Here is a 22,696-nt window from a genome sequence, read left to right on the forward strand (position 1 = left end):
GAAATGAAGGAAAAAATCTTAAGGGCAGCCAGAGAGAAAGGTCGGGTTACCCACAAAGGGAAGCCCATCAGACTCACAGCAGATCTCTCGGCAGAAACTCTCCAAGCCAGAAGAGAGTGGGGGCCAATATTCAACATTCTTAAAGAAAAGAATTTTAAACCCAGAATTTCATATCCAGCCAAACTAAGTTTCATAAGTGAAGGAGAAATAAAATCCTTTACAGATAAGCAAATGCTTAGAGATTTTGTCACCACTAGGCCTGCCTTACAAGAGACCCTGAAGGAAGCACTCAACATGGAAAGGAACAACCGGTACCAGCCATTGCAAAAACATGCCAAAATGTAAAGACCATCGAGGCTAGGAAGAAACTGCATCAACTAACGAGCAAAATAACCAGTTAATATCATAATGGCAGGATCAAGTTCACACATAACAATCTTAACCTTAAATGTAAATGGACTAAATGCTCCAATGAAAAGACACAGACTGGCAAACTGGATAAAGAGTCAAGACCCATCAGTCTGCTGTATTCAGGAGACCCATCTCACACGCAGAGACATACATAGGCTCAAAATAAAGGGATGGAGGAAGATTTACCAAGCAAATGGAGAACAAAAAAAAGCAGGGGTTGCAATCCTAGTCTCTGATAAAACAGACTTTAAACCATCAAAGATCAAAAGAGACAAAGAAGGCCATTACATAATGGTCAAGGGATCAATTCAACAGGAAGAGCTAACTATCCTAAATATATATGCACCCAATACAGGAGCACCCAGATTCATAAAGCAAGTCCTTAGAGACTTACAAAGAGACTTAGACTCCCATACAATAATAATGGGAGACTTCAACACCCCACTGTCAACATTAGACAGATCAATGAGACAGAAAGTTAACAAGGATATCCAGGAATTGAACTCATCTCTGCAGCAAGCAGACCTAATAGACATCTATAGAACTCTCCACCCCAAATCAACAGAATATACATTCTTCTCAGCACCACATCACACTTATTCCAAAATTGACCACATAATTGGAAGTAAAGCACTCCTCAGCAAATGTACAAGAACAGAAATTATAACAAACTGTCTCTCAGACCACAGTGCAATCAAACTAGAACTCAGGACTAAGAAACTCAATCAAAACCACTCAACTACATGGAAACTGAATAACCTTCTCCTGAATGACTACTGGGTACACAACGAAATGAAGGCAGAAATAAAGATGTTCTTTGAAACCAATGAGAACAAAGATACAACATACCAGAATCTCTGGGACACATTTAAAGCAGTGTGTAGAGGGAAATTTGTAGCACTAAGTGCCCACAAGACAAAGCTGGAAAGATCTAAAATTAACACTCTAACATCACAATTAAAAGAACTAGAGAAGCAAGAGCAAACACATTCAAAAGCTAGCAGAAGGCAAGAAATAACTAAGATCAGAGCAGAACTGAAGGAGATAGAGACACAAAAAGCCCTCCAAAAAATCAATGAATCCAGGAGTTGGTTTTTTGAAAAGATCAACAAAATTGATAGACCGCTAGCAAGACTAATAAAGAAGAAAAGAGAGAGGAATCAAATAGACGCAATAAAAAATGATAAAGGGGATATCACCACTGACCCCACAGAAATACAAACTACCATCAGAGAATATTATAAACACCTCTACGCAAATAAACTAGAAAATCTAGAAGAAATGGATAATTTCCTGGATACTTACACTCTCCCAAGACTAAACCGGGAAGAAGCTGAATCCCTGAATAGACCAATAGCAGGCTGTGAAATTGAGGCAATAATTAATAGCCTACCAACCAAAAAAAGTCCAGGACCAGATGGATTCACAGCTGAATTCTACCAGAGGTACAAGGAGGAGCTGGTACCATTCCTTCTGAAACTATTCCAATCAATAGAAAAAGAGGGAATCCTCCCTAACTCATTTTATGAGGCCAACATCATCCTGATACCAAAGCCTGGCAGAAACACAACAAAAAAAGAGAATTTTAGACCAATATCCCTGATGATGCAAATCCTCATATTTTTGCATCCAATATCGATGCAAAAATCCTCAATAAAATACTGGCAAACCGAATCCAGCAGCACATCAAAAAGCTTATCCACCATGATCAAGTGGGCTTCATCCCTGCAATGCAAGGCTGGTTCAACATACACAAATCAATAAATGTAATCCAGCATATAAACAGAACCAAAGACAAAAACCACATGATTATCTCAATAGATGCAGAAAAGGCCTTTGACAAAATTCAACAGCCCTTCATGCTAAAAACTCTCAATAAATTCGGTATTGATGGAACGTATCTCAGAATCATAAGAGCTATTTATGACAAACCGACAGACAATATCATACTGAATGGGCAAAAACTGGAAAAATTCCCTTTGAAAACTGGCACAAGACAGGGATGCCCTCTCTCACCACTCCTATTCAACATAGTGTTGGAAGTTCTGGCTAGGGCAATCAGGCAAGAGAAAGAAATCAAGGGTATTCTGTTAGGAAAAGAAGAAGTCAAATTGTCCCTGTTTGCAGATGACATGATTGTATATTTAGAAAACCCCATTGTCTCAGCCCAAAATCTCCTTAAGCTGATAAGAAACTTCAGTAAAGTCTCAGGATACAAAATTAATGTGCAAAAATCACAAGCATTCTTATACACCAGTAACAGACAAACAGAGAGCCAAATCATGAATGAACTTCCATTCACAATTGCTTCAAAGAGAATAAAATACCTAGGAATCCAACTTACAAGGGACGTAAAGGACCTCTTCAAGGAGAACTACAAACCACTGCTCGGTGAAATAAAAGAGGACATAAACAAATGAAAGAACATACCATGCTCATGGATAGGAAGAATCAATATCGTGAAAATGGCCATACTGCCCAAGGTAATTTATAGATTCAATGCCATCCCCATCAAGCTACCAATGACTTTCTTCACAGAATTGGAAAAAACTGCTTTAAAGTTCATATGGAACCAAAAAAGAGCCCGCATCTCCAAGACAATCCTAAGTCAAAAGAACAAAGCTGGAGGCATCACGCTACCTGACTTCAAACTATACTACAAGGCTACAGTAACCAAAACAGCATGGTACTGGTACCAAAACAGAGATATAGACCAACGGAACAGAACACAGTCCTCAGAAATAATACCACACATCTACAGCCATCTGATCTTTGATAAACCTGAGAAAAACAAGAAATGGGGAAAGGATTCCCTATTTAATAAATGGTACTGGGATAATTGGCTAGTAGCCATAAGTAGAAAGCTGAAACTGGATCCTTTCCTTACTCCTTATATGAAAATTAATTCAAGATGGATTAGAGACTTAAATATTAGACCTAATACCATAAAAACCCTAGAAGAAAACCTAGGTCATACCATTCAGGACATAGGCATGGGCAAGGACTTCATGTCTAAAACACCAAAAGCAACGGCAACAAAAGCCAAAATTGACAAATGGGATCTAATTAAACTGAAGAGCTTCTGCACAGCAAAAGAAACTACCACCAGAGTGAACAGGCAACCTACAGAATGGGAGAAAATTTTGCAATCTACTCATCAGACAAAGGGCTAATATCCAGAACCTACAAAGAACTCAAACAAATTTACAAGAAAAAAACAACCCCATCAAAAAGTGGGCAAAGGATATGAATAGACATTTCTCAAAAGAGGACATTCATACAGCCAACAGACACATGAAAAAATGCTTATCATCACTGGCCATCAGAGAAATGCACATCAAAACCACAATGAGATACCATCTCACACCAGTTAGAATGGCAATCATTAAAAAGTCAGGAAACAACAGGTGCTGGAGAGGATGTGGAGAAATAGGAACACTTTTACACTGTTGCTGGGATTGTAAACTAGTTCAACCATTATGGAAAAGAGTATGGCGATTCCTGAAGGATCTAGAACTAGAAGTACCATATGACCCAGCCATCCCATTACTGAGTATATACCAAAGGATTATAAATCATGCTGCTATAAAGACACATGCACACGTATGTTTATTGCGGCACTATTCACAATAGCAAAGACTTGGAATCAACCCAAATGTCCATCAGTGACAGACTGGATTAAGAAAATGTGGCACATATACACCATGGAATACTATGCAGCCATAAAAAAGGATGAGTTTGTGTCCTTTGTAGGGACATGGATGCAGCTGGAAACCATCATTCTCAGCAAACTATCGCAAGAACAGAAAACCAAACACTGCATGTTCTCACTCAGAGGTGGGAACTGAATAATGAGATCACTTGGACTCGGGAAGGGGAACATCACACACTGGGGCCTATCACGGGGAGGGGGGAGGGGGGAGGGATTGCACTGGGAGTTATACCTGATGTAAATTACAAGTTGATGGGTGCTGACGAGTTGATGGGTGCAGCACACCAACATGGCACAAGTATACATATGTAACAAACCTGCACGTTATGCACATGTACCCTAGAACTTAAAGTATAATCTAAAAAAAAAAAAAAAAAAAAGAAGAAAAGAGGAAACCTGTTCATGAGAGCCTGGAAGCTAAGTCCAATTTACATAGAAACACGAGGTATGTATTTTCTCCATGTTAATGCACAATGAATGTTTAAAGGGTTTGCAAATTGGCCGAAGAGTGTCTTTTTTCATTAAAAACCCTACCAACAGTTGGGATGTTAGGAATCCCGTCACCATGGGCAGTGCCTCTCCTGGATATTAGGGCCCATCTGTGTCTGTCTATGCTGACCCCTGTCCCCTGCATGTTGAGTCTTCGCATATACAGACAGGTGCTTATCTAGCATTTATTTCAAGCATCAAATATAAAGGATTATTATCTTCTCTGAAATTCACACTGATTAAAAGAAGAGGTGTAATACTAGAATTTGTCTCAGTGTGTTATAAATTACTTTCCTCTTACTTCTCCTTTAATTATAAAGCATTAAGTTGATTTGAGGGGGTACAGATAGTATAGCTCATCTATGAATTTCATTTTAAAATAGTAGAGATCATTCCAAAATACATGTTGTAAAAGCAGGATGCTTGGTGGGATAGAGGTAAGAAGAACAGCTCTAAGGCTTTGCTACTCCAAACATGGCCTCACACCACCAGCAGAGCTGGCTGGAAATGCAGGATTGCAGGCCTGCCCCAAACACCCTGAATCAGAATCTGCATTTGAGCAGGTTCCCAGGTGAATGGTCTGCTCCTGAAGTTTTGGGAAGGGCTGTTCTAAGACTCCTGGGCCCAGCTGAAGGAGACTACCCAGGCCCATCATGCATGGTCCTCCATCCTGAGCCCCACAGTGAGTTGAAAGATGCCTGGTCCTAGAGGTGCATAGGGCAAGACCTGCCCTGCCAAGGCTACTGGGTCTGCCAATGGGAATTGCAATCAACCAAAACCAAACTCCTGGGAGCTGCAGGCACCAACTAGAGCTATCTTGGAAGAGCCTCAGCAACAACTCCCACGGAAGGCTAAAGAAAAATTCCCCTGGCAAGGTCAGCCCCCTAATAGCTAAGGTTTTCTTGACTAGAAACATGGGAGGCTTGGGAACCCAGCTTGGAAACTGCCCATGTGGCTTCCACACTCCAACAGTTGAGAGACTGGGGCCCAACTTCACCCTACCACTCCCTGGTTTCAGGGCCTTCTCAAGCTCCTCAGCTGTGCTGTCAGGTAAGTGTGGTGTGGCTCTCATCCAGGGTCACATAAGCACATGGAGAGGCCACATGAGGTTCCTGGCCCATAACGGGTGCTCAGACAATGCTCTGGATAGCTAGGGTTTGGGGAGGGCTTTCAGGCACTGTGCACAGGTACACATGGGACCATCTGAGGCCCACTTCAGTGGGGATGAGGCAGTTGGGATCTCCCTTCTCTGAAGCCTCTCTGTGAGGCCTGGAGGAGGATGCCAGGTGCTCCCACATGTCGCAGTGTGCCCTTCTTGGCCTTGCTTTGTTTCCCTGACCCTGTCTAGGGCCTAGCAGGGCCTGTAGCCCATGAAGACTCTCGATCATGCTCCTGAACCCAGGCAAAAGTGCCTTCAGAGCATACCCAGCTTGGAAACTGCCTATGTGGCTTCCACCCTCCAACAGTTGGGAGCAAGGCAGGTGGGAAATAAACCCATTTGTCCACCACGTGCTGAGCATCTGTCCTGAGCCAAATTCCAGGAGAATGAATTGAATGTGTGGTGCCTGCCTCACACACTGTCCTCCGGAAGGGAGGCCCATGCCAAGGCACAAGTGCAACATGCCACAAGCTCACAAGAGTATTCAGGGGTTGAGAACAGGAAAAAAGGCTGCGTTGCCACTGATGAGGGATTTAGGGGAAGGCCCTGGAGCTGGCTTTGAAGGACAGCACAGAGACACATGCAGAGGCTGGTGGGAGAGCACAGGCTCCAGAGGAAAGACACCCATGCTACAGCCACTGCCCCATCGCCAATTGCTGAGTGTGCTGGAGTTCTCCACTGTCCTCTGGATCCCCGTCCACCTTTGTCCACCCTGCTCAGCCCTGAAGGCACCTTCCTGCTCCCGGCCCCCTGGCTTCTGGTGGGTGGCACCAAGGGCGATAGCAGCAGATCCAAGTGGGGAGGGGAGAGGGCGTGAGAAGTGTACCATCCTGGCTCCCTCCCAGCTGCCTCCTGGTTTGTCAGGAGCTGAGTTCCTCTCTGCAGGCCCCTGATGGCGACACCTCTCCCAAAGCTGCAGCTATTGCATGGTCCATTCCAGGAATCTCCCCTCCCCTTATCCCTTAAGGTCTAGGATGGAAACAGCATCCCATGGGTACTTGTCGTTGTATGTGTCACCTCCCTCATTGTCCCTTAGCCTTGCCCACACCCTGCATTAGTGCTGCACAGAGTCACTGTTGGAGTGGCCCCTCAAGCCGTGACCACTGAATCTAACATTTCCAAGCTCTATGACCTTAAGCTAATATTGACAATTATTGTGTGTAGTTAGAGCCGTATGTCAACATAAAAGCAGGACATTTGCTGGAGCCTGTGTTATGGGTTTTAGCATCTTTCTTTTGGTAACTTAGTCCTCACCATGAGCCTGAGACTGTTGCACTCCTGCCTCCTCCATGTCGCAGATGAGGAAGGCAGGCATAGAGGGAGGTTGTCAGCCTGTAAGTGAGGGAGCCACTGGAACTGGAGTTGGTGCAATTCCAGAGCTCGGCTCTTACCCTGGTCATCTCTGGGAGTCACAGTGTCCCCAGCTGTTTTGGAGATTCTGAAGCGGGATACAGGGAGAGGCTCTCAAAGGAGACCTCCAACAGGAGCTGCTGGGCAAGTGAAATCGGGGCTTGAGGAGCAGCAGGGACTCTCGAGAAAGCAGGCAGTGTTCATAGAGATACAAGAGTCAGGAGAACTACGCTTTCCTGAGAAGCAAGGCAGAAGGCAGGAAGGGGCTGAGGGCAGAGTGCAGGGAAACAGGGACACCAAAGTGAAAGGAGACGGAAGGGAACTCTCAGACCGGTCAGGGAAAGAATGGGGAAGACTTCCCAAGTGCCACCTGCCTGAAAGTGAACGCTCATAAGAACATTCCACCAAGAGAAGCGGGTGTCAATCCCCTTTCATAAATGAGGAAACTCACGTTCAGAATGGCTCAGGAACTTGCCCCAAACCTCAGCCTCAAACGGCAGAGTCAAAATCCAACTCTAGGCTCATCTGACACCACAGACTCTTCAGGGAGATTGACAGCAGGAAGGGGCCTCAGAAACCAAGAAACGGGAAATTCAGTGATGTCAATGATGGCCACAGTGTATTTTAGCAGAGTCCAAGGGAAACACAGCTTGCTCACTTTGCCCACAATCACAGATAAATAATCCCTGACTCACAATGCACTTTTCCACCAAGGTGGTACTTTGCCTAGCATCTTCCGCCCGTCTGTGGTCAGGGTGTGCTCCCATCCCAGACATGACCTTATCTGTTTTCTTACCTCTGGATTTCCGCTTGTTAAACACAGACTGCCAGATGATGACCAGCATGAAGAGCAGAATGCTGAGGATCCCCACGCAGCACACAAGGACAGCATACACGTAGATATCTGAAAGGCAAGGACAGACACAGGAGTCAGCCTCCCGAGGGCCGCAGCAGGAGAAGTGCGCTGGCAAGAGAACAATCAGAATTGGAATGTTTGAAATCCCAGTGCTACAGTCATCAAGGTAGTGTGGTATTGGTGCAAAGACAGACACAGATCAATGCAACAGAACAGAGAGCCCAGAAATAGACCCACGCAGGCATGCTCAGTTGATTTTTGACAAAAGTGCAAAAGTAATTCAATGGCGGAAGGACAGTTTCTTCAATCAATGGTGCTGGGTCAATGGGACTTCCACTGGCAGAAAATAACACTAACACAAACCTCACCTTTTATTCAAAAATTAACTCAACATGAACCACAAACCCAAACGTAAAATGTAAGCTAGAAGACTTTAGAAAAAACCCACAAGAAAAATCTTTGGGATCTAAGAATAGACAAAGTTCTTAGACTTGACACCAGAGGTACCGTCTATATTAGTAAAACTTGATATATTATACTTGACTTTACCAAAATTAAAAACTTACGTTCTGTAAACAACAATATGAAGAGGATGAAAAGTCAAACAGACTGGGAGAAAATTTTTGTAAACCACATATCCAACAAAGGACTGGTATCCAGACTCTAAAGAACTTTCAAACTCAACAGCAAAAAACACACAATTCTGTTAGAAAAATGAAAACAAAACAAAACAAAAAAAAAACTTACAGACACTTCACTAAAGAGAATGTACAGGTGGCAAACAATCCCATGAGAAAATGTTTGACTTCTATTGCCATTAGAGAAATGCAAAATGCAACTACAATAAAACATCCCTCGTGCCTTTCAGGGTGACTAAAATAAAAAACAGCAACACCTCCAAATGCTGGCAAGGATACAGATAAACTGGGTCACTCAGACATGGCTGGTGGGAATGTAGAGCAGCCCAGCCACTCTATAATAGAGCTTGACACTTTCTCAAAGGAGACACCTGTAACAACCATTCAACCCAGAAATTGCATTCCTTGCATTTGTCCCAGAAAAATGACAGCTTAAGCTCACATGGAAAACTGTACATGTATGTCGGGTAGCCAAAAACTGGAAACAGCCCAGATATCCTTCAGCAAGTGAATAGTTAAACAAAGTGTGGTACATCCACACCACAGCATCCTCAGCAATAAAAAGAACAAACTACTGACACACACATCAACCTGGATGAATTTCCAGAGAAGTATGCTGAGAGGAAAAAAGATCCCAAAAGGTTACATACTGTATGATTTCATCAATGTAACATTCTTGGTATGACAAAATTATAGAAATAGAGAACAGATGAGTGGTTGCCAGAAGTTAAGAAGGGGGTGGTGGTAGGAGGAAAATGGGTTTGGCTACAAGGGCCACTAATAATGACTGTATCTTGACTATATGGATGTTAATATCCTGTTTGTGATACTGTTTTACGGTTTTGCAAAATGCTATCATTGGGAGACATTAGGTAAAGGACACAAACTAGTACAAGGGATCTCTGTGTATGATTTTTTAGAAATTGATTTTTTCTTTCTTGCTCTGTGGCCCAGGCTGGAGCACAGTGGCATGATTTCGGCTCACTGCAACCTCCTCCTCCCAGGTTGAAGCAATTCTCCAGCCTCAGCCTCCTGAGTAGCTGGGGCCACAGGTCCACGCCACCACACCCAGCTAATTTTTGTATTTTCGGTACAGACAGGGTTTCACCATGTTGGCCAGGTTGGTCTTGAACTCCTGACCTCAGGTGATCCACCCACCTCTGCCTCCCAAAGTGCTGGGATTATAGATGCCATGCCTAGCCAGAAATGGATGTTAATCTACAATAATTTCAAAATAAAAAGTTGTATAAATCTCAACAGTTAAACCATGTTCACGTACATACATCTCTTTTAGAAATAAGGTCTCACTCCATCACCCAGGGTGGAGTGCAGTGATGCACAGCTCACTGCTCACTGCAGCCTTGAACTCCTGGGCTCAGGGGACCTTCCCGCCTCAGCCTCCTAAGTTGCTAAAATTACAGGCGTGAGCCTCAGTGCCTAGCTACATATACTTATATTTCTTAAACTTTAATAATCAACTTTATCACTAATCTGATCAATACAATGCCAAGCTGCTCAGAAAGTGAAAAGGGAAGCCAAAACATTATTCTAACCATCTTTGAAGAAAAATGACACAGACATTTATTTGAACTTAGCAAATGTTTGAACTTAGCAAAAATGTTTCTCTGTTGACTTAAATTTCTACAACCAACAGATATTTACTATCAATCATAGTCAGTACTTTCCTGAGTACAAGAAAGATAAAAATGCACACACACAGTCTTTCACTTCAAGAAATAGAGGACCACTTAGTAAGTGTAACAATAAGAACGTGTGTCCAATACCAGGAACACTCAGAGGGGACCCAGCCCAGCCTCGGAAGGCTGAGAGAAGCTTCCAAGAGGACTAGAGTTCTGCACTGAGTTGTATTTAAAATAACAAAAAATACAAAAAAATATAGAAAAAAAGTCATCAGCCATCCTGTCACCCTGAGATAACTACTATTAATAAATATTTGGTATATTTTATGATGAATATGCATACCTTTTAAAATTGAGATCATATACTTTCACATCTTTTTTTTCAATTTATCTCATTTTCTCAATAAACTATTTTCAAAAAGGATTCAGAATCATTTTGAAAAATATGATAAAAGTTTATCATATTAATATATCAGCAGTGATTTAACAACCTCTTACTATTGCCTACTCAAAGTGTTTCTACCTGTTCCCCATCATAAATAATTCTATGGTGAGCACTCATGAACTTAAACCTTAGTACAACTCTCACAATATGTTCTGAAGATTAAGTTCCTAGAAGTGGAATAGCTGAGTCAACAGAAAAGCACATTTGTAAAGCCCTTGGGGCATGGAGAAACAGTTAGTTAAGTGCTTAAGCTGAAAAAGCAAGCCTACTGGGAGTAGTAGCAGGTGGCTGGCTCCCAGGGAGAGCCTGGAGAAGCAGGTCAGGCTTATGGTTAATGAGAGGGAAGGAGGTATGAAGTGGAATCAGACATTCAGGTTCCTTTTGACTCTCCCCTCCCTGGCCTGGGCCCCAGGGAGGCCCAGCACAACCTCTGCCCCTGGAGTCCATGAGATCTTCCCGTGTTCTTAAGGCAGTCAGCATTTTTGCATAAGCTAGTTTGAATAGATTTCTGCTCTTGGCAATTTAGATGTCTGGACTAAAAATAAAATAAGTAGAAAGTGCCTTAGGGCAAGGTAGCAGGTGAAGGGTGCATCTGCACTAATATTTAAGGGAGAGGGGCAGGTGTGTGGAAGGAAGTCTCCTACAAAGGATCAGAGCTAGTCATGGATGCAGAGGAGGGCTGAGGCGAGAGTTCTGGAAGCCCAGAAGAAAGCACTGTAAGAAGGATGACTTAATAGCGTCAATTGCTGGAAAACATCCACTGGGTTTTGCCCCTAGGAAGCTACTGGGAAAGTCTTGGAAGAAAGCCCTGTCAGTAGGCCGGTGGGGGCAGAGTCAGGTTAGGGAGGTCCCGAAGCTGATGGGATGTGAGGAGCTTGAGAAAGCTCTCACATATCTAAAAATCAAAGCTGCCTTTCTAGTAAATGCCTGTGTCTGATGTGTGGGCTCTGTAGATTCATAGGGTAGAGAACTCTGTGAGGGGTCAGAGTTAGGAGAGAGGCTGCAGCATCCATTTAAACAGTGTGAAACTCAGCAACAGGACTCTTGGATTCTGGACAAGACACTTCATGACGAACTCGGGGACAGAGCAAAGTTCACAGGCCAGGATTTGTGGCAGGATCCCAGGGCACAGGATGGCCACAACACAGCAAACCCACGGCCAGCCCTGCCTTTCCACACTGGTGAGCAAACTACTCCAGAACAAGATAGCAGAGCCCTTGCTGGCAGGAGAGGATAGTGAACAACACAGTCATGTTACCAGGCAGACAGAACCTCAGGCAGGTGAACACAGCATCTGCCTGGAAGGGACTATGCAAATGTGGTCCCCAGACCCAAAGGCAGGAAAACTTGCCTTTAGTCTTATTCATGGAATGGAGAGAAAAATTGTCTTACAAAAGCTTCCATGATATGGAGCACAGCAGCTGATCCACAAGCTCACCTCTTCATCTGAGCTCTTTCCTTCACTTCAGGACGGCAGGAACCCAGGGGGGACAAGGTTGCACGTGAGAACCGCGGCAGGCATCTCTCCCCAAGTGTCCCTAACAGCATGCTGCAGACATCTGGGGCCCACTCTGCCCTGGCAGGAGGTGAGGGGCTTCAAAAGGCCCAAGCTACAGTTTCAGATCACAGCTTCCTCAACATGGCTCAAAGGGGGCTCCCCACAGGCAGCCAGAGCTACAGAATCAGAAAACATCTGGCTACTCCAGAAGGCTCAGCTGGCCGCCAAACACATAGGCCTCCAGTTATGGACACCCTCCAGCGGGCACCTCCTGCCTGCGTGTGGCTCCCCACACACACAGGACCGGTCATAGCCACTCTCTGTTTTGTTCTTGAAGCTACAGAGCTGTAAAAAGTGTTGCCTTGCAGGAGAAGAAAAGCTCAGAAAGACCACCTGACTTCCCCTTGATTGAGCAGCAACCAGTATGCCTATGTTGGATTTTTTTCTCCTTCTGTTACAAGCATTCCTTTTGTTGCATAAAGACAACCACCCTGCTGTGTCCACTCAAAACATGAAAAACCCCCTCCCTGGGTGTTCTCTGCAAACAACATTAAACTCTGAGCCATTGAAGCCAGGGTCACAAACTCCTACGACTGCAGTCGCCTTCCTGCCATGTCAGCTAATGCAAAGCCCTTCCGTACTCAGCTCCAGAGCACTGCTCTCAGGCTGGAATGCCCGCCCAGTGGTGCCAGATCTTCCAATTCATCCTTTACCTTTTTATGTAAAAATCTCTATATAAAATGTTGGCTCAAAAGTTTTAAAACTCAGACTAGGCCAAATAATGCTCGTTGAAAGGTTGAAGCCAGACCTTTCAACAAAGGCTTGAGTTTAACAAAATATCTGCAATTAATCAAATCTGGAGTTCACTTTAAAAATACCACATATGGTCGGGCATGGTGGCTCATGACTGTAATCCCAGCACTTGGGGAGGCCAAGGCAGGCCGATCACCTGGGTCGGGAGTTCGAGACCAGCCTGGTCAACATGGTGAAACAAATTAGTACAAATTTTTGTAATAAAAATACAAAAATTAGCCAGGCACATGCCTGTAATCCCAGCTACTCGGGAGGCTGAGGCAGAAGAACTGCTTGAACCAGGAGGCGGAGGTTGCGGTGAGCCGAAATCGTGCCATTGCACTCTAGCCTGGGCAACAACAGCAAAACTCCGTCTCAAAAAAAAGGAAAAGAAAAAGAAAAAAAATACCACATATACCTGCACGCCCACAATAATTCTAAAAATCATGCTATATTCCCTTTCTCTGAAATCATTTACAGTTTTGTCTTTTGCCATTGAACTTCCAAAGGCATCACTGCCATTTTTAGACTCAACTGCAAGCTGCTATGCAGAAAATGCCCAGGCCTCCCTGAAGCAGATGGCAGGGCTGGCAGGCTGGAGCAGCTGCCCATGCAGAGAGAGGCCAAGACTGGGGTGCACAATGTCAGTGTGCCAGCTCCCACCCTCCCAAACAGTCCCACCAAGCCAGGGCCAGGCAGATGGCACCTGTTGCCCAGCAACCCTGATCCCGGCAGGGGTATTCAGTGCTCCTTTGAAAAAGAGTGACCCCAGTGCCCCTTAGCAGAGTCCAGGAACCCCATTCTCCTCCTGCCTTCTGAATCAAGAAAGTCAGTTTCAGTCTTGTACATTTTCAGGGCAAATGGGAAAGTCAGGAGATGACAGTTTGAGACAGAAGGCTCTGTACTTCTATTTTTTAATCCACCCTGTAATACCATCTTGCTCAAGGTGAAACACCTGAGTGATAGCCCCAAAGGATTTTAACTCATTCCAGAATCTCACAAAGAGGCCTGACAATCAATGCCTCTTTTGTGCAGTGGGCTCACAGCCAGGACGAACTAAGCCCCAGGAGGATGGATATCCATCCACAACCCCTACTGTAGCTCTCCCGTCCAGGAACAAAAGGGCAAAAGGCCTGGGATCATGCGCCAGGGAGTTTCAACTGTGCCTCTAACCTTGCCAAAGCTACAGCTGGGTTTTAAAAAGCAAAGCATGGAGATGCTGCTGCTGCCGAAATCATAGGAAAAGATTGCTCTGTAAACAGCTGCTCTGAGGCAGGCGCTACACGTAGTGAGAATGCCAGTTCTGCTTTTGGTGAGGCCTGATTCTGTTGAGAAGAGAGCACATACTGGGCTACAGATTTCATGTAGAGAGTTAGGTCGGGAGTAACCCTGATATTATATAGCTGCACATGAATTATGAGATATTGTTAATTGCACAAAGGGTTTTAGAAATGCTGATTATGCTGTGGGGTATGTTGGGTCTAAACGCCACAATCTTTCCAAATATATGGTCTTGTTTTTGCACCATAGTATTTTCAAAGTATGGTCCTCAGACCACTTGCATAGGAATCACCTGTGGCCCTAAAAGTTCTCTGATCCCTTCCTAATGTTATAACCAGAACCTCAGAGGCTGGAGCCCGAAGTCTCCCTGGGAGATTCTGATGCATCTGATGATATATAGGGTCCAGCTGTCACATCCCTAGTGATCTACCCTTGCCACAGCCAGGCCCTCTCCATACCCCAACCCATCACAGTGCCTGGTCACAGAGCAGATCCAGAGACATGGGGCAAAACATCAATGGGGTTGCCTCAATTTTACTAAATAGTAATGAGAAAGGTAAATCTTGCCCTTACTACTGCTTCACTCTATGAGAAGTAAAGTCATTTTCATCTTTTTGTCAATGAGTAGGCATTCTCTTAATGAGAGGCTGAGTGGGGGAAATGGGGATTATTTTACTAGGAGACAGTCATCAAATAAAGAAAAAGGCAACTACAAAAATGCAGAGAAACATCAGGAAATACAAAGAATCATTGTTGGATTCTCATGAGTGCAATCTCATAAACAAAATATTTATGACTACAAAACTAAACAACTAATCCTAGAGGCCTATGTGGGTGACACCTTATGGTTTCCAAACGATGTTCACAATAAAAGTTACATTTTCCTAAGACAGAATGTGTTTCAGTCTACTGCTTTATAACTAGGTATTGGAAGGGGTGGGCTTGAAAGCAAGTACCTTTCCCCTAAGGCTGGCCCTCCTTCTGTCAGACCATACAGTGGGTTAACAAAAGGTGACGGTGAGGCCCCGAGACATGTGCATCTCCTTAGAGCCTTTTGGCTAGATCATTCCTCATCAATAAATGCTGTGCCATCACCAGACATAATCTTTACAAAGTTCCTGACCACCTTTGAACATTAATCAGCCTTTCACTGATCCAAGGCTCTGCCGGAGAACTCACAAAGTGTATTCTTCCATTTCTTATGATCATAATCCTCACCCACTTTATGACAATAATTTCTCTGAACTTTCCTTACTCCAAGACAGGGTTTTCCAAACTCAGCACTCTGGATATTTGGAGGCAAAATTCTTTGTCATGGAGACTATCTTGTGTGTTGTAGGATTGGCTTCATCCTTGGCCCCTATCACTGATGCCAGGAGCACCGCCAACAGCTGTGGCAACCAAAGATATAGTCAGACATTGGCAACTGTCCCCTGGAGTAGCAAAAGTCACCCACTGTTGACAACCCCTGCCCTAAGGCCCAAACCTGAATGTGCATCAGAATTGCCTGGATGTCTTGTTAAACCCCGGATTTCTTAGGCACCATCCCTAGAGCTTCTGATTCTGTAAGTTGGGGCAGGGCACAGCCATGTGCATTTGGAACAAGCTCCCAGGTGATGCATATGCTGCTGGTCTGCAATCACACTTTGGGAACTACTGTTCCAAGGCCATGGTTCTCAGCCTGGCTGCATGCTGCAATCATCTGGTGCTTTTAACAACTTCAAAGTAAATCAGAATCTCTAGAGATGTGGTCCAGGCATTCATGTTCTTAACATTCCATGAGTGATTCTAGCATGGGTTGAAAATTACTTGGTTAAGGATTGCAAACTGTCTCTAGAACCCCAAATTCCTTAAGCAACCTGAAATAAAATGCAGTCACAGTAGAGGTACTTATCATTTTTATATCACTTGAAGATTCCTCCCTAATACCACCTGGGAGTAGGAATTTTGGAGCAAAACAAAACAAAACAAACAAAAATTATGTGGACTGGTGCTTTAACTTCCACTCTTTCAAAACTGTGGGCTGATACTGTCAGGGATTTCCATCTTACTTTGAGTAAGTTTAGACCAAGAAAACAACTTAAAAACTAAGAAGTTAGGATCCTTTCTTGATATTCTATTTCCTTCCTATTATCTAAAAGTGAGGCTGTATCTTATCATAAAGAAATACACAAGCTTTACCTTCAAAAAATGCCCAAGTCTCTTTCGTTTTCTCAAAGGATGACTCTTCAGAAGCTTTGAGGGAAATGACTGAAAGACAAAAAAGAAACAGCACAGTATGAAAAAATAATGCCACATGTACACATGGCACTTACATTTATAAAGCAATTTCTACATTTGCAAAACCACATTTAGTTGTCAAAACTCACATGTTAGGGACGGGTGCAAGGACTTTATCTAACAGCTGGGAAACCCGGGGCACAGGAGAGGTGAAGTAAGTTGTCCATGTTTAAAAGCCAGTAAATGGCAAGCTCAGGATGCAGTTCAGTAAAAGCCCCACTTGCCCCATAGACTTGAAGAATAAGAAGTTCCCAATGGGAAACCCAAGAATTAATACATGATTTATTTTACCATTTTAGTGGGAGTCTTTCTAAAATGTAGCGTACTTGTCCCAGTATTCCTGGATAGAGAAGCCTGAAGTCATCGGATGACTCAAAGTTAGTGCTCTGAGCACCATTCTCCATGCAAGACAGTCCCACAGAGCCACAGGCATCTGATTGTGAGAACATTTTGTCTTCTTTCAGGTAATGGTAGATCACTGAATTCACGTTGCCTGCTTTCAACAGGCAGGGAAACAGAATTGAGTTACACTGTGTGAAACTTTGAACATCGCATTAAAGGAGTCTGGACCCATGGAAAGGTTCCATGCACAGGGGTAACATCATCATAGTTAAAGATCTAGAATGATCTTTAACTATGATGTAAAATATCAGGGAATAAGATTATTGTTCAATAGAACCTTGTGAAGTTATTGAAACATTCTATACGTGCACTGTCCAATACAGCAGCCACTGGACACATGTGGCTACTGGATACTTGAAACGTAGCCAGTCTTACCACATATAACTGAATTTTTACTTTTATTTAAGTTTAATTAATTTACACAGCTGCATGTGCTCAGGGGTTACCACAATGAAGAGCTCTAGACAGAGAATCTAGGACCAGAATTGAATGGAGATAGAATCAATACAAGAGGCAAGAAATATGGCAAAGATGGCCTAGAACTTAAATTCAATTTACTGCCTCTCCCACAAACTTTTGTATTATTATTGTCATGATTTCAACTCTGAATTTTCCTTCCTTTTATCTCTCTGGGCCTTGCACTGGACATTTGCTATTGATACAACTTCCAAATCAAGAATTTTCTCTTCATCTGTGTTTAACCTTCTGTACAACCCTTCTATTAAGTTCTTAATTGCATTTATTATTTTTATTCAGTTCTATATCATTTGTTTAATTCTTTTTAGATATCTCAGTTCTCTAATGAATTTCTCTAGCTTTTCATCTAATTCTGTAACCATATCAATCATATTATTTTAATGTTTATGCCTGAAAAACTTTCATATTTGCACTTCCCATAGAGTCCTTTCTATTATCTGTTTTTGCTTTGGGTCTTGTCTGTTGGAATGCCTAATAACTTTTTTCTAACTGAATGCCAGACATTGTATATAGAAAATCATGGAGGCTCTAGATAAAATTTTGGTTCCCTGATAGGAAGTTAGAGTAGGGGGAATGGTCACTTTAATCTAATCAGGGTTTGAACTGTTGAGAGGCTTTCAGTTTTTATAGAGTCTGGTCTATTTCTGGTTTGCCCTTACTCAGGGTTCATTCGGTCCTTCAGCGTTCCCCAGTAAAAATCCTGGGGTATTTACCACAACCTCCCAATTTTGATCTCACTGTTAGAATTGCCAAAAACTAGCTCACCTCCTAAACATTCTGGTTGTCACTTTCTGCATAGCTTCTGTCAACTAGCGCTGCTTAAGTATGAGTGAGTTTCTTAGAGTTAAGAATTGCCAAAAACTCACTCACCTCCTAAACATCCTGGTTGTCAGTTTCTCCATAGCTTCTTTCAACTAGCACTGCTTAAGTAAGAGTGAGTTTCTCAGAGTTAAACATCTCCAGCAACTGGGCTCACTTTGCTGTTTTTCTCTGTAATCTAATTACCTATCTAGTCCTTCAGAGAACAATTAAGATAGCTGGATATATATGCACATATATAACTATGTAATTATATAATACAAATATATTTATTAAATGCAGATATGTGAATCAGAAAGCAGAAGTGCTGATAGATTTTATTTTCAGCTTCCCTAATTGTTCTCAGAAGGAGGGCTTTGCTCTGCTGAGAGTTTGCCTTGATCATAGAACTCCTTTGCCATCAGAACTTAAATTACTTAAAAAGTGGTGGCTATATCTTCTACCTCTGTATCCTTATCACTGGGCACATTGCCGGGTAGCTGATAGGTACTTGGTAAAATATATGAATTATCTATTTCTTTCTGACTTCCTCCCAAAGAAAGCAACCTAGATCTCCAAGAAGGAGCTCTTAGTGAATATCTGACCTTGCATGTGATCTAAGATATATCAGACAATTTGTCCATCATGCCCAACCTCCCTGACCTGCTCAATACCCATAGCCCCTGTAATCTACTGACTGCCAGATTCCCCCTTCGAGCACTTAAAATAAGAAACAGAGTGCATGTGGTTATTGTGAGCCCTGAGATTGAAAGAGCCAGTGGATTTTGTGGGTGGTTATGTTGGAAAACAGGTGAGCAGAATGGAGCAGAGGCTAGAACCCGCACAGCAGAAGAAAGATGAGAGACCAAAGGCTCAATGGAACTCTAGGCCCCACAAGGCCTGGCGTGTTGTGTTTACTCTCCTTGCATTCCATGAGCTCTGCATCCTTAGACTGTGCCCGCTTCTCTCCTGAAAAAGCTTGGCTGGGTTTCCATGGCTTAAGCTAATCAAGCCTAGATAAGGATAAGAAGGTCCTGATGAAGACAATATGGAGATGAACAATACACATATATCTCCAAGGAGCTTGGTTTCCAGGAGACCAAGGATGCCCATCATGGCCTGGACCCTTACCATCACACACGTCGTCCACGGGCCAGCAATGTCAGTGTCACCTGGGAGTTCCTCAGAAATGCAGAATGGCAGGCCCCATGCCGGATCTACTGAATCAGAATCTGTTTTTAAGCCCAGATCCCCTGGGTGAAATGTATGCCTTTTAAAATTTGGCACACACATGCTCACAGGGTTGAAAGACTCAGTTGCCAGTTGCTAGTTGTATGTCCTTGGGTAAGTCACTTAATTTTCCTGTGCCTTATTTTACCCATTTGTAAAATGGGGATGATGAGAAATGCCCATGTCAGAGTAGATGCAGGGGATAAAGGGGTTCATGTGTGTGAAGTGCTGAGAACAGTGCCTGAGACCTAGTGAGCCCATATCCACAAGGACACTAGCTGTCTAAGTACAGGGACTTTCACCTGTTTTATTCACTGCTCTAACCTCCACCCCTCCCCCCAACCTCAGAACGGTCCTTTGTTGTCAGTCCTTTGCCTCAGGGGGTGACTCTTCAATTGTCCAAGTGGCCAACAAGAAAGTGTTCCCTGTTCTTGTGTGTAAATCTCTACAGCTTGAATAAGCTGCTGCCATTCTAACCAACAGGTGCCTTCAGGTCATTTATTATGCACCTTTCAGGGTCAGAAATTGTGGGTCCTTGATTTAATCCAATTACAGTTCCCTTTCCCTTATTTAGGATAGAAAGCAACAAGCTCTCCCTAATCTATTTATGGACACATGCGTTGAAACAGCTAACAAACTGGGATTCTAAACTAACCCTATGCAGGGAATCACTGGATGCTCCTCATTCTCTGGCAGTGCAGATATTTTCACAGGACCGTGCAGCAACTTTGGCATCTGATGATTAGCAGCAGCAGTCCTAATCTTACTTGTTCCTACAAGAAAGAAAAATTTTTACACAGACCCTGCCAGAGCTTCGGGAATTTTCCCAAGGTTCTCCCATAAGTATCTTGTTGCAGCTGCTAATCCTATGCTATCTCAAAGTGAATTTGATACATTGTCAAGCCAGGGATCTGAGTCCACAGACTATAAGGAAACAAAGCTGTGGGATGCAGCCAGGCCAACAGCAAGGGCTGTGCAGTGGACAATCAGCAGGTCTCCTGACTCCACAAACATGCTGCCCTCCTCAGCACAGCTGTGAGCAGCTAATATAAATTCACCTTGGTCAACCTTCAAGTGCAGAGTGGAAGAGGGCCCAATAGGGTAGACGGGCTTGAAGAGGATGGAATGCTTTGAGAAAAAAATTTGCAAGACTAAGGAACAAGTGGCAAATGTTCCAACCATAGATTACTAATGTTGCTCAAAGACTTGTGGAAGTAAAAATGCAAATCTCTTGATGGAACAGCATTTTTGTAACAGTTTCCAACAAGTTCAGCAATCAGAAGGCTGGAGCCTTAAGCAAGAGTCAATCAATCTATCCCATTCTGCCGTACTGGGCTCACCTTGGGATCCAGCTGGACTCCCAGACAATTGGAAAGAAAATGACAACAGCCTCTTGTACCAATTTGCTGACTCTTCCTACATACCAGCTCAGAGGAATGGAGGTCCTGCCCTCCTGACAGTTGCTTGTGGTTAAAGGAGTGCCCAGCCTAATCCCCCAAAGAGGAAAGCAAGCACATGACAGTCAGCTGGTGAATGAGCCAGTGGTCCTACAGGGTCCTGATGGTGGACTCTGCTGTTCTGTGCTCAGGTTTTCATGATGGGGAAGAGAAATGGAACTTCCATCCCTTCCTGGGAAGGAGCAGGACTGGAATGATGTTGCCTCTCTCTGCCCTCTCGTCTGCATTCACCACCTCCCTCACCCCCGGTGGGAAAGGAAAAGCTCCTGATCCAGGAGCTTTTGACCACAGTTCCTCTCTGGCTGAGAGAAACATGGTAAAGAACTTCTTCCAAGTAGCATCTGTCCTACCCTGTGCTCTGAGACTGGTCTCCCAGCAAATAGCTGGCATGGGGGCAAATGATGTGGGGCCCCTTGGGACAGTAGCATCACCCCAGTTGCTAGGAGTGACACCAGCCCTGCCTTTCACAGAACCCTGCCTATGACCACTCCTGCGCACACTCCTCTCCCATCCGTCCTGTGTCCAGGAAGACCATGACGGGGGCAGTGCAAGGACCACAGTGTGCAGGCCTCTAGTCCCCATGCTGGGGTAGGGGGTAGGGAGAGGGGAACGGGCAGGAAAACTGTCCAGGGAAGCAGAAGGAACCCCTCAGTGCCAAGCCACCTATCTCAGTCCAGCTGTATTGGAGCTAAAGTGGGTTTTTATGTCTGTCTGATGGTTCAGGTCTCACAGTGGAGGGAGGTGTGATGCGTGCTCAGAAGCTAAATTGTCAGCTGACCTACTGACTGCTTTGTCATTGCCTTGGGACCCTAGCACCCAATGGGCAGAGCCCATGAGAGTTTCCGGGGAGGCAGTGGCCCAGATGACAGAGCTACGGGCCACTCGAGGGCCTCCCCAGGAGCGCAGAATAGGATGAAATCTAATAAGGGACAAGTTGTGAAATCCATCATGTCACTGCCCCTCTGTTGAAGATAGTGGCCACAGGATCAAACAGTCTGGAAGAATGTAGCCCAGAGGTACTGAGACAAACCAATTCTATCAGTCACATGTCTAGAGGAAGCAGACTGGAAAGAAAGAGCCTCAGTCAAGTCCCCTTTGATGGGACCTGGGGGGAAACCATCACTCAGAGAGGTGTGAAAACCGAGAGCCCTAATTCCTGGCGTGGAAAGAACGCCCTGCCAACTTCCCTGGGGAGGGCATGTTTCACAGGTGAGTTCACACCAAGACCGTGTGACAATGCCCTCTGGGTGCCAAGGGGCCTCTGGTTCTTTTGGGGTCCCCCATTCACTGAGGATGCTGACATGCTTTGTCTAGACTGACCTCACTCACCCACGAAAGCAATGGCCAAAAATTCCAAGAGGTCCTGGGAAGGCTCCATTTCTCCTGAAATTCTCTCCCACTGGTGCCTCTAATTCCTTTAACAAAGAATCTTACAATTAACAAAGCTTAAATTGCAACTCTAGGCTATATCCAAAGCCAGGTGCACATTTCTGAGACGGAAAGCATTCCAGAATGCAGGATTCGATTGAGAGGAAAGTGGTGGGGCCCTGGCGGGCCAAGGGGAAGAAGGAGGCAGCAGGGAGCAGGAGCCAGGGTACAGGGAAGGCAGGCAGCTGGGCTCAGGAGACGTGCCTTCCCTTTCCGTGCCCACACTGGCCAGGCTAGCTGAAGCCTTCTCCCTGACTCTACAGATCTTGATCTTAGCAGGTGCTGCCTTCATTAGTGCCCTAAAGCCATAGTTTTAAACTTTACTGAGCAGAAGAATCAACTGGGCTCTTGTT

At 44.2% G+C, this 22,696-nt stretch overlaps 1 protein-coding gene across 2 annotated transcripts in view; it reads right to left on the reverse strand.

Annotated features, from left to right (window-relative positions):
• Positions 1–22,696, reverse strand: part of VSTM4 (V-set and transmembrane domain containing 4) — a 112,528-nt gene that overhangs the window by 65,710 nt on the left and 24,122 nt on the right. For both annotated transcript variants that reach the window (XM_017962795.2, XM_017962796.2), the window contains exons 3-4: positions 16,453–16,521; positions 7,918–8,025 (exon numbers count right to left, since the gene is read on the reverse strand). In XM_017962795.2, coding sequence (XP_017818284.1) covers positions 7,918–8,025; positions 16,453–16,521 — 177 coding nt within the window. The remainder of the gene's footprint in view (positions 1–7,917; positions 8,026–16,452; positions 16,522–22,696) is intronic.

Source organism: Papio anubis, chromosome 11 (assembly GCF_008728515.1).
Source record: "Papio anubis isolate 15944 chromosome 11, Panubis1.0, whole genome shotgun sequence".
Classification (NCBI taxonomy): Eukaryota; Metazoa; Chordata; class Mammalia; order Primates; family Cercopithecidae; genus Papio; species Papio anubis.